This window comes from Pongo abelii, chromosome X (assembly GCF_028885655.2).
Source record: "Pongo abelii isolate AG06213 chromosome X, NHGRI_mPonAbe1-v2.0_pri, whole genome shotgun sequence".
Classification (NCBI taxonomy): domain Eukaryota; kingdom Metazoa; phylum Chordata; class Mammalia; order Primates; family Hominidae; genus Pongo; species Pongo abelii.
In genome coordinates, this window is record NC_072008.2 from 18,602,525 (window position 1) to 18,615,562 (window position 13,038).

Sequence of the window (13,038 nt, forward strand, 5' to 3'; positions counted from 1 at the left end):
GTTTAGACAGTGTATTTTTTACCCCATAGAAAAACTGGCATAGGCAGTTAGAATTGGACAGTTGCCTGGCAATTGTGGAGTTAAGTTAGATGGTTATAATGGCTGGTTCTATGCTAACTGTGATAATAGGATTCATCCATCTCTACCAAAGTGAGGGAGACTTGTTCAGGTCCCATAGACTGTGTTGGAGACACATTTCCCAATTTTGTATCCCTGAAGCCCCCTTCTTATAGATGAATGCAGGCTTGCCAGTCTGCTAATGTTAATGTTCTTGATGTTTCTGCAAAGCTCAGCTATCATTCATTACATTTTTATTCTCTTAATTAGATTTTTCACATTATAATTTTAACCTCAGTTTCCTGGGTACTTCGCTGTCAACTCTGTTCTACTTCTAAGGAAGAAGTCTATTGCCTTGATAATAGGATAAGTAACCCCAAAGGTGGTTACTTGTTGAAACACACCAAAGACAGTGGGAGTGCTTGTGGCCTTTGTGCATGAACTGAGTCTTTATTTATGGCAAAAGGTAGCAAATCCTACTAGCTATTAGTTGGAATACTGAGGCCTGGACTACCTTGCCAGTCAGGAGAGACATTCAGCTGGGTGTGGTGGTGCATGCCTATAATCCCAGCACTTTGGGAGGCTGAGGTGGGAGGATTACTTGAGGCCAGGAGTTTGAGACCAGCCTGGGCAACATAGTGAGACCATGTCTCTACAAAAAAACTTAAAAAACAAAACAAAACAGAAAAAAAAGAAAAAGGGGGGCATTTCAGTATCCTAGAGGAAGATTTTAATGTCTTCTAGAACAGATAATGTATTTGGTGGGCTCTGTGCTTGAGCTTACTATTGGGATGTCATTAGCTCTTAAGGTTTTTTTGATTGTTTGTTTGTTTGTTTTTGAGATGGAGTCTTGCTCTGTCGCCCAGGCTGGAGTGCAGTGGCGCGATCTGGACTACTGCAACCTCTGCCTCCTGGGTTCAAACGATTCTCCTGCCTCAGCCTCCTGAGTAGCTGGGATTACAGGCACTTGCAACTATACCCAGCTAATTTTTGTATTTTTAGTAGAGATGGGTTTTCGCCATGTTGGCCAGGCTGGTCCCGAACTCCTGACCTCAGGTGATCTGCCAGCCTCGGCCTCCCAAAGTGCTGGGATTATAGGCGTGAGCCACTGTGCCTGGCCTAGCTCTTAAGTTTTAAGTTCCACAGAATCTTCTGAGTTAATTTTCATTTATTCTCAAAGTTCTTGAGACCAAATCTTGTCTTCATAAATGTGTAACCCTACATTTAAACATATCGCCAGTGAAATTTTCTTTAAAAAGAAACATTTAAAAATACTTGTTGGAAGAAATGACTTGTCTATACTCTTGATTTATAATAAATGTATAATAAAGTATGTTCCATTTGTATGTGGCTCATTATTGCATTATCACTATAGAATCTTGTCACTTTAGTAGTCATTATTATAACACTGAGAAGCAATGTCAATATAGCAGAGCTTTGATTTCTTCAAGACCTGTAGTTTGTATGCGTGCCCTTGATTGTTTACTTCTTTTTATTATAGGAGCCTATGGAGTTGTACTTAAATGCAGACACAAGGCAAGTACATTATTTTTAAAAAGAAATATCTGTATATGTTTAACTGTTTTGAAACTAATGTAGTGGTCTTTGCATGTGGGCATGTACAGGTTGAGCATTCCTTATCTGAAATGCTTGAGACCAGAAATGTTTTGGATTTTTTTGGATTTTGGAATATTTCCATATATATAATGAGATACCTTGGGGATGGGACCCAAGGCTAGACACGAAATTCATTTATGTTTCATATATACTTAATACATATAGCTTGAAGGTAATTTTATGCAATATTTTAAGTTTTTGCCTAAAACAAAGTTTAAATACTTATATGTGGAATTTTCCACTTATGGCATCATATCAGTACTCAAAGTTTTGGATTTTGGAGCATTTTGGATTTTTGAATTAGGGATGCTCAACCTATAATTAAAACTCTGGTTATGATGATGTTGTTTAATGAAGTGGAATTAATATGTGAATGCTGCCAGAAAGACACTACTTTTAGATAAGCTTGATCATGGTTGGGTAGTCCTTAGTTCTTAGCAATCACGTGCTTTTTTTTTTTTTTTTTTTTCAACTGACCTATGCCATGCACCTCATAATGACATTTAGATCAATAGTGGACAGCATGTATGATGGTGGTCCTGTAAGGTTATGATATGGTATTTTTTGTTTAGATAAAAAACATTTTCAGATACACAAATACTTATCATTGACTATGGTACTCAGTAAGGTAACATGCTATACAGGTTTGTAGCCTTGGAACAATAGGCTATACCATGTAGCCTAGATGTGTAGTAGGCTATACCATCTAGGTTTGTGTAAGTACACTCTATGATGTTTGCACAGTGATAAAAATCACCTAATGACATATTTTTCAGAATGTATTGTTGTCATTAAGTGATGCATGACTGTATAAGTGAAAAGCTGCCTAATGGGAAAAGAGAAAAGGTGGTGGGATGGGAATAAGAAGGCAGGGCAGTGACAGATTTAATTTATGTTCAAGTACTTATGAGCAAAGAGAAGTTTTTTTTTTAATTATTTTTCATGTAGACCCATTAACTTAGATTGCTTGATGCATTTGAATCCAGATTTTGAAGGGTAGTAAGGTAGGTGTTTGGATATGAGCTAGAACTTGGGATAATAGTGTAGATTATGATTACTGGCTATAGTTGATTACCCTTGAACAGCTGTGAAATGAACCTTACTAGAAATTATTTTACTATGATAATAATCACAAATTATTCAGAGAAGTTATTTGAAGTTTCCATAGCTGTTGTTCAGTGGTAAGCATGTTTTACTGGGAGAGTAACTTTCAGATGGCAAGTGTTGAAACTGTAACAAACATTAGTTTAAATATTTTTTTATTATGGCATACCTAGTCTGAGTATTTGACTTCATTTGCATATAATTTGTTAAGACCAAGGTTTTAAGTTTTTTCGTGATGTTTTAGAATGATATAATTTATGTCTGTGATGATTTTAGCAATTTAACCCAAAACATTTAAACTCTTGAATCTGTCATCTATTGAAAATAATATATGTGTGTGTATGTATGTAAATATGCACACAAATAAACAAAGATGATACTCTTATATTTGCTTTTTCTTTCCTATTGTACAAAATACTACCTGCCTTTTGAATTTAAGCCTTCGTGACACTTAATATATTTTTGTGTTTAGATCACAGATCTCTTACTTCCATGCAATGGCTTTTGTATTCTTCTTGAAATTGGGTGATTGAACTATTTTATGTTAATAATAGTTATCTGAAGATCTCTTTGCCATTAAGTTTTCAAAAATGGTTAGAATACTGTTGGTTCTTGATTAAGGATGATTAAGAATTTAAAATAATAAATATAATAAAAATAAATTGAGCACCTTGAACACCTTAAGAAATATTACTGTAGTTTGAAATTAAACAAATGAAAAGCTCCCTAATAAAATGCTAAATGCTATACTTTTAATGACTTGCCTTTAGTTATAAGTTTCTGAAGCTTAAAAAAAAATTCCTGGGTGGATATTACTTGGGAGAAATAGGTTATTAGTTTCTAAGTTAAATATGACTTTTTCCCGAACATAAAACCTCCTTTTATACAATGGCTCTGTTTATGCAACATTGCAAATGGAAACTTCAGTTCTTACTTCTAATCTTGGGTTTTAAAACTCAAAGATTTATGAGATATATACATATCTTACATATGTACATACACATATGCATACATGTATTATACGTATACATATATCTGATATATATTACACATCATGTACAGAGTCCAAATCTTTTCTCCTAGTCATTGTCATACTTCAACCTGTGACCTTTTCCTCTATACTTTCATGTAACTTTAAGCTCTCCCTCTGCCTTTTATATAAAAATAGTTTATTATTTAAATATATTGTTTTTATCTTTCTATTTACTCATTTGTTAAAATGGTTGTTTCATATACCTGGTTCTCAAAACACACACTGTTAGTGCCAGCAGAATGGGCCCAGTGTGAAAGTGGATGAGAATGGACATCTCTGCTCTTAGGAAACCAACTCTAAATGTGAACTCTGATTTTTAGTTACTGTGTGTAGGGCACTTTGAATTACAAGGATAAATAAACCATACTTTTCTTGCCTTTATATGGCTTATGGCCTGTCTGAAGAGATAGAAGAATAGATAACTTAAAAAAAAACAAGCCTGTGAGGTTGCTTCAAATGAGATACATCTAAAACATTTCTCTCTTTGCTGTCCTTCACTACATGAGGTCACACACCAGCTCTTTAAGTATTGTAGCTTTCTCCTTGCATGTGTCTAAAAAGATATCACTGGATGGAAAATTTAAAGCATAAATTAGTGCCTATCTCAGAGTATTATAAAACTCTTTTTTAGAATCTGCAGCTGTTTAGTCATTAGGCTTGTTATAGATAGTATATCCTTTTCTCAGCTAAAATCAGACCTTCAAATCTATACCCCATTATCCAAAAATAGAGAATTTGATGCTTCTGGCAAGATTGATGCTTTAGGGTCAAACAAATGGATTATTATGAAACTCATATTATAATTAAAAATGTATGTAATCTTCCCAATTGTACTTATGTAAAGTAATCAGGCCAATATGTTTTGCATACCTTTAAAAATTTAGTGAAATGTTTATAAAAATGTATGTCAGGTCTGTGTGATTGTTTATGCATAAATTGGGTATCTTTTTGAAAAGATTGACTGGGGGTGTATATATAATTAAATAATTCTTAGCATGTTGTATATTTGAACAAGTATAGAAGAAAGTCACTGTTTTAATCTGTGTACTGTTGCAGTAATTGAGAGGTCATGCTGATAAATAGGTGTATTTTGTCTTTTGTGCATAGAATATGATGTTGGGCTCATCCAGACCAAAGATCATACTTCCTAATTTACTGAAATTAATGCTGCTCAATTTCAAAGGAAAAATATAGCTTGTACTATTTTTTGACAGCTAAACAAAATTAAGCTGTATATATTTATTGTATATATAATAATAAGTTGTTATATATACACATTGACATGCATATGAAAACTCTTAGCAGTGACTAAGCTTCTTTTTAGGACTCATTATGACTACTCACATTTGAAAGATGTTCTAGGCTGGGCACAGTGGCACACGCCTGTAATCCCAGTACCTTAGGAGGCCAAGGTGGGCAGATCACCTGAGGTCAGGAGTTCAAGACCAGCCTGGCCAACGTGGTGAAACCTGGTCTCTACTAAAAATACAAAAATTAGCCGGGCATGGGGGTGCATGCTTTTAGTCCCAGCTACTCGGGAGGCTGAGGCAAGAGAATCACTTGAACCTGGGAGGCGGAGGTTGCAGTGAACCAAGATTGCACCACTGCGCTCCAGCCTGGGTGACAAGAGTGAAACTCCATCTCAAAAAAAAAAAAAAAAAAAAAGATATTCTGATTTGGACCTTTACCCTGCAGATATGCATAGTTAATTATCTTTTTATTTGTATGTGTTTGTTTTTTTTGTTTTTTGTTTTTGTGACGAAGTCTCACTCTCACCGAGGCTGGAATGCAGTGATGTGATCTCGGCTCACTGCAGCCTCCACCTCATGGGTTCAAGCGATTCTCGTGCCTCAGCCTCCCAAGTATCTGGGACTATAGGCGCGCACCAACATGCCCGGCGAATTTTTGTATTTTTAATAGAGACGGGATTTCATTACGTTGGCCAGGCTGGTCTTGGATTCCTGACCTCAAGTGATCTGCCTGCCTCGGCCTCCCGAAGTGCTGGGATTTACAGGCGTGAGCCACCGCGCTCAGCCTTGTGTGTCTGCTTTAAAGTGCCGATGAAATAGGCATGTTTTGTAGCATGCTCTTCTTAGCAAAAACACGAAAAGGTCATGCTTACAACAAGGCAAGGATAATTGAACGGGGTTGAAATAAAGACATTCAATTAGAACTTGAGGAAAGTGGGCTTGTACAGCTTGATAGAGAGAGGCTGGAGGGTGATGCTCATTGAGCCCAGGACAGGAAAGTGGTGATTCATATAATTTGTTTCCTGTGACTGTGGTTGACTTATGAGAAGTTTTTGTTTGTTTTGAAGCAGTAGGTGACATATGCTTTTGAGATAGCTAGTTATACAAAGCTGTGAACATCCAACACTGGGGTACAGCCTATAAGTGTTCAATAAATAATAATCTTACGTTAGAGAACTGAAAATGAAGGATGCAGTAGAGAGCTGTTGCAGAGTAGCAGGGACCTGGTACGTGTGGAGGGATGAAAGATGATCCCAGGGACTTGAATGTAGTAAACTAGAAAAGCTTTGGTATTATTTATCTGGCTGGGAAACTTATAAAAGATATATGAGTTTGGGGGGAGAAATAATGAGTTTGGCTTTAATAAAGAAAAATGGCAGCAGAATATAAAACCTAATATTAACAAATACTACCTATTGAGCATCTACCACATGCTAGACACTCTACTAGATATCTCAACCACTACAACAAGATAACTCTATTCTTAGCCTCATTTTACAGATGAGGAGACTGAGTCTTAGAGGGTCTATGTAATAGGGCCAAAATCATGTGGCTGATACATTGTGGAACTAGGCTTTGGTCTGACTCCAGAAATAGCTAACTTGAGCATGAGATAGGAGCCTTCTCTTCTCTTCTCTTTTCCTTCCTTCCTTCCTTCCTTCTTTCTCTCTCTCTCTCTTTCTCTCTCTCTCTCTCTCTCTCTCACTGTGTTGCCCAGGTTGGAGTGCAGTGGCACAATCTCTGCTCACTGCAACCTCCGCTTCCCGAGTTCAAACAATTCTTACACCTCAGTCTCCCGAGTATCTGGGATTACAGGCATGAGCCACCACCATGCGTGGCTAATTTTTGTATTTTTAATAGAGATGGGGTTTCACCATGTTGGCCATGCTGGTCTTGAACTCCTGACCTCAAGTGATCTGCCTCCCTCAGCCTCCCAAAGTGCTGGGATGACAGGCGTGAGCCATTGCGCCTGGCCTACCTTTTTTTTTTTTTTTTATTGCTAAACAATTTTAAGAAGATACTTGAGGAAAAAGATCTGTCTCCTCTTAGAGAGGCACTCATAGAGAACCATTGTGTGTGGTTTCTGCTCTTGTCCTGGGTTTCGTTGCTGATCCAATTAATTGTAGAACAGTGTCTGGAACACTGACATAGTCTCACCCAAATTCTAATTCTTTGTATTTTAATATTTTGTATTTGAGATTTTGCTAGACTGTTGATACCGGAAAAACTACAAATGCTGCCGTTGTCTTTTTTTTTTTTTCTAATAAGATAGGGTCTCGCTATGTTGACCAGGCTGGTCTCGAACTCCTGGCCTCAAGCAATCCTCCCATGTTGGCCTCCCAAAGTGCTGGGATTACAGGCGCCTGGCCACTTCTGTTGTCTTTTTATCTATTAAAGAAATAATGGCTCATGTGTCATTTTCCATGCTGATCTGGCTTTTTGTTTTTTTTGAGATGGAGTTTTGCTCTGGTCACCCAGGCTGGAGTCCAATGGTGCTATCTCAGCTCACTGCAACCTCTGCCACCTGGGTTCAAGTGATCTCCTGCCTCAGCCTCCCGAGTAGCTGGGATTACAGGCATGCGCCACCACACTGACTAATTTTTTGTATTTTTAGTAGAGACAGGGTCTCACCATGTTGGTCAGGCTGGTCTTGAACCCCTGACCTCATGTGATCCACAACGCCTGGGCCTCCCAAAGTGCTGGGATTACAGGCGTGAGCACCTGGCCTGACCTAACTTTTTTAGGGAGCTAGAAGAGTTTTGGGCCTTTGCAAGCCTCCTGTTTGCCTTTATCCTCATCATCCGAATCTACATTTAGTTTGTTGTTTGTCAGTTTTTTAGTAAACAGAGTAAGGGAATGGTCATGTTAGAATTAGTATTACCTCTTTCTACTCTGAAAACTTTCCCTCATTCCTCCTTTTTACAGTGATTCAGTTCCTAAATCATCATTTCCCCGCTCACTTCTAGAGGATGAATTGGCTGGAATGCTTTTCCAGTTTACCACTTTCAAATCCTTGGGATTATCTTTCATCCCTCTTCAGGGACTGAGTCCCTGCTACTCTGCAGCAGCTCTCTACTACATCTTTCATCTTCAGTTCTCTAATTTAAGTTAACATTCTTATTTATTGAATACTTATAGTTAACTTTAAAGTCCTTTTATGGTAATCATAAAAATATAATTAGTTCAAAGAAGAGAACATCTCTTCTGCACTATAAGGTGAATAATTTCATTAGTCTCTGATAAATGTGCTTGAGTGATTTATACTAGCTCCTTAATGCCACTTTTCTTCAAAACTTCAGAAACAAAAATGAGTGTGAATCATTTTCCCCCCACAGGCCTGCAATATATAGGCACTGATGAACAAATACCTATATAGTGGAAACTCTTGAGTAATTTAAGCATAGCTCTTTGTCAGTTGTTGAAACTTCTTCAAAGTAGTGCATGGATCCCAGCACTTTGGGAGGCCAAGGCAGACGGATCACCTGAGGTCCAAGAGTTCAAGACCAGCCTGGCCAACATGGTGAAACCCCATCTCTACTAAAAATACAAAAAAATTTGCTGGGCATGGTGGCGGACACCTGTAATCCCTGCTACTCGGGAGGCCAAGGCAGAATCACTTGAACCCGGGAGGCGGAGGTTGCAGTGAGCGGAGATCGGGCCACTGCACTCCAGCCTGGGTGACAGAGCAAGACTCCGTCTCAGAAAACAACAGAGTAGTACATGGTGATCTTTTCTACATAAAAAGTAATCCAACACTGATTTACTGTGTAATTAGAAGCTGTAGTTCATATTTTACAATTTAAAGGTGTCTTTCATATATTAAAACATTTTAATTTTTAAAAAATCAACTTTTTTTTTGTTTTTAAAGCTACTTCCTATACTTAAAACACTGTGTTCTAGGCATGACATCATAAAGTAAAATTCAACCAGACATCTAAGGAAAATCTATTCAATGCCTATCAAATATCAGGCACTTAGCTAGGCACTGACTACAAAAAAACAATAAGATGTAATTTTTACTTTTAAGGAATTTAACATGGATAAATTAACAAATATAAAGTCATGTTTTCTTTTCTTTTCTTTTTTTTTTTTTTGAGATGGAGTCTTGCTCTGTCGCCAGGCTGGAGTGCAGTGGCACAATCTCAGCTCACTGCAACCTCTGCCTCCTGGGTTCAAGTGATTCTCCTGCCTCAGCCTCCCAAGTAGCTGGGACTACAAGCACCCGCCACCATGCCTGGCTAATTTTTTTTAGTTTTAGTAGAGATGACATTTTACCATGTTGGCCAGGATGATCTCGATCTCTTGACCTCATGATCCACCCTCGGCCTCCCAGAGTGCTGGGATTATAGGCGTGAGCCATCGCCCCAGCCTTAAAGTCATGTTTCCTGTTGTCAGGACGTTTAACATATAGTTTGGGAGAGGTAAATTTGAGATAAGATGGTAGTTGACATGATAGTGTGAAACCTTTCCCTTTTTTTTTTCCAATAAATTCTCCATTGAAGCCTGCTTTAGGAAAAATTCATGTCAATAATAAAGCGGGAGGGGAAAAGCATTTCCCAGAACCCCACATGAGAACTACCATAAAGCTGGGAATAGAATTAAGGAGTAACATTATTAGCTGATAATGGACTGAATGAGAATGGTATAGTGAGAATCTCTGTTTTACCTCTGTGTGTCAGAGGGCCCAGAATCCTTGGTGTAGTAATGATGGATTGTAGAACCTTCCCCAAATGGCACAGTTGAAACTTGATCCAGGAGGCCCCAAGTCATTGCCGTTAAGACTCTACCATATTAGGATGGGCAGGAGAACCTCTCCTAGCTGTATAGATCTGGAGCTGGCAAACTACTGCCTGTGGGCTCTATTTTATAAATAAAGTTTTGTTGGAATGCAGACACAGTCATTTAAGTATTTTTTGTGCATGCTTTTGCAATACAATGACAGTTGAGTAGTTGCGATAGAGACTGACCCACAAAGCCTGAAATATTTATTATCTGGCTTTGTATAGAAAGAGTTTGCTGACTTCTGATATTGAGCAAGCCCTAACTAGGAGAATATTGTGGGAACAGCGTAGTGGCCTTAGTGAACCACAGTCTTAATTTCTATTTGACTCTTTGCCCTTGGTGCTCTAAGAGCCTGAGGAATAAGGTTAATAAGGTGGGGGACTTCAGTGAAAATTACTTTTCCCTTGATCTGGACTTGAGTAAATCCTTTGAATGGCTGGGCAGGAAGTTTTGTATTGGTTACCTCTTTCACGTGTCAACTGTCACAGCAGAGAGGTGGCATTTGCTGGGTACTGGTCATACAGAGACACATACAGTCTGTTTACCTTCTGTCACATCACTGGCCTGCATAGTACCCTTTCCACCCAAAGACGAATACGAAGAAGAAAACAGTCCTCATTGAGACTGTGAAAAAATTCTTCAGCTCAAGAGAAGGACATTCTCATAAATATGAAGAGATTTATGAGTGTAAAATTCTTTGGAGAAAAATATGTGAGATTCAAAGAAACGTAAATAAGAAATTAAGACGAAACAGTTAACTTTTGTTTCAGGTGCCTCTTGTCTTCCAGGCATTGTGCTAGCTGCTTTATTTTCGTGTCTCTTTCAATCCTCATATTAACCATAAAAGTTAGAAGGGATTATCCTCCTCTTATGTGGGGGAAACTGGTGCTCGAATAGGTTAATTTCCTGAAAGCCATACAAGTCAGTAGATGGTTGAGCCGGGAATTAGTCACATTTTAGGCTCCCCTTCTTTCTTAAAAAAATTGAGGTAAAAGTCACATAACATGAAATTAACCATTTTAAAGTATACAAGTATGTGACATTGAGTACATTCATAATGTTGTGCAACCACCACCTCTTTCAAGTTCCAAAACATTTTCATCACCTCAAAAGAAAACCCTGTACTCACTGTTTACTCCCAATTTTCCCTTGCCCCTGGCAACCACCAATCTGCTTTCTGTATTTACCTATTTTGGATATTTCATATAAATGGAATCATACAAATCATACAACATGTGACCATTTGTGTTTGGCTTCTTTGACCTATGTTTTCAAAGTTTATCCACGTTGTAGCATGTAACAGTACTTCATTCCATTTTATGCCTGCATGATACTGTTTCGTGTTGTATGAATATACCACATCGTGTTTATCTTTTCATCAGTGATGGACATTTGAGTTGTTTCTACCTTTTGTCTATTGTGACTATTACTGCTATGAACATTCATGTACAAGTGTTGTTTGAATTTCTATTTTCAATTCTCTGGGGTATATACCCCAAAGTAAAGTGGAAATGCCATGTCTAATTTTTTGAAAAATTGCTTAAACTGTTTTCCACAGCAGCTGCCCTACTTTACATTCCCACCAGCAATGTATGAGAGTTCCAATTTCTCAACATCCTCACCAACTCTTGTTTCCTCCTCCTCCTTCTCATTGAGACAAAGTCTCACTCTGTCGCCCAGGCTGGAGTGCAGTGGCTCCCTGCAACCTCCACCTCCCAGGTTCAAGTGATTCTTGTGCCTCAGCCTCCCGAGTAACTGGGATTACAGTTGTGCAAGCCACCATGCCTGACCAATTTTTGTGTTTTTAGTAGAGATGGAGTTTTGCCACGTTGGCCAGGCTGGTCTCAAACTCCTGGCCTCCAGCGATCCACCTACCTTGGCCTCCCAAAGTGTTGGGACTACAGGTGTGAGCCACCACGCCTGGCCACCTTATTATTACTTTTTAATTGTAGCCACCCTAGTGGATGTAGTGTGGTGTCTTATTGTGGTTTTGATTTCCATTTCCCCAATGATGAGTGATTTTGGGCATCTTTTCATGTGCTTTTGGTCATTTGTATATCTTCTTTGGAGAAATGTCTATTCCAATCCATTGAGCATTTTAAAATTGGGTTGTCTTTTTGGTTGAATTGTAAGAGTTATTCATATAATCTGAATATAGATTCCTTATCAGATATATGGCTTGCAAATATTTTCTCTAATTTTGTAGGTTGCCTTTTCACTTTCTTAATAGTGTGTTAGATGATGTACAAGGTTTTTAATTTTGATGAAGTCCAGTTTATTTTTTCCTTTATTGCTCATGTTTTTAAAACCGTTGCCGAATCCAATGTCATGAAGATTTATGGCGGGTTTTTTTTTAATAGTATAGTAGTATAGTTTTAGCTCTTATGTTAGGTTGTTGATCCATTTTGAATTGTTGTTTGTACAGTTAAAAATTGTTTTAATGAAATTTTATTTTTATATATTTAAGGGGTACAAGTACTGTTTTGTTACATGGGTTTATTTGCGTAGTGGATGAAGTCTGAGGTTTTTGTGTAACCATACCCAAATAATGTACATTGTACCCATTAAGTAATTTCTCATAATGTTTGTATTGTTTTTGTATATGTTGTGAGATAGAGGTCTAACTTCATTCTTTTGCTTGTGGATATTCAGTTGTCCCAGCACCTGGATTTGTTGAAGAGATCATTCTTTCCCCATTTACTGGTGCTAGCACCCTTGTTGAAAATCAGTTGGCCATAGACATGTGAGTTTGTTTGCGGACTCTCACTTTTATTCCTCTGGGCTATGTGCCTGTCTTTATGTCAGCACTTCAGTGGTTTGATTACTATAAATTTGTAGTAAATTTTGAAATTCGGAAGTGTGAGTCTTCCAACTTTTTTATTCTTTTCCAATACTATTTTGTCTATCAAGGGCTCCTTGCAATTCTGTATGAATTTGAAATTTTTTTTTTCATTTCTGGGGAAAAAAAAAGCTGTTGAAATTTTGATAGAGATTGCAGTGACTCTGTAGATTGCTTTGGATAGTACTGTCATCCTAACTATAAATTCTTCCAATCCATGGGACCTTTCCATATATTTAAGTGTTTAACTTCTTTTAGCAATGTTTTGTAGTTTTCCGTGTACTAGTCTTTTACCTCATTGGTTAGATTTATTCTTAGATGTTTTATTCATTCGGATGCTTTTTTTGTTTTTGAGG

The 13,038-nt window shown here is 37.8% G+C and overlaps 1 protein-coding gene across 4 annotated transcripts in view; it reads left to right on the forward strand.

Moving 5' to 3' along the window:
• The window catches only part of CDKL5 (cyclin dependent kinase like 5), a 227,453-nt gene that overhangs the window by 83,267 nt on the left and 131,148 nt on the right, over positions 1-13,038 (forward strand). For all 4 annotated transcript variants that reach the window (XM_024240950.3, XM_054544372.2, XM_054544373.2 and 1 more), the window contains one exon: positions 1,559-1,593. In XM_024240950.3, the coding sequence (XP_024096718.2) occupies positions 1,559-1,593 (35 nt within the window). The remainder of the gene's footprint in view (positions 1-1,558; positions 1,594-13,038) is intronic.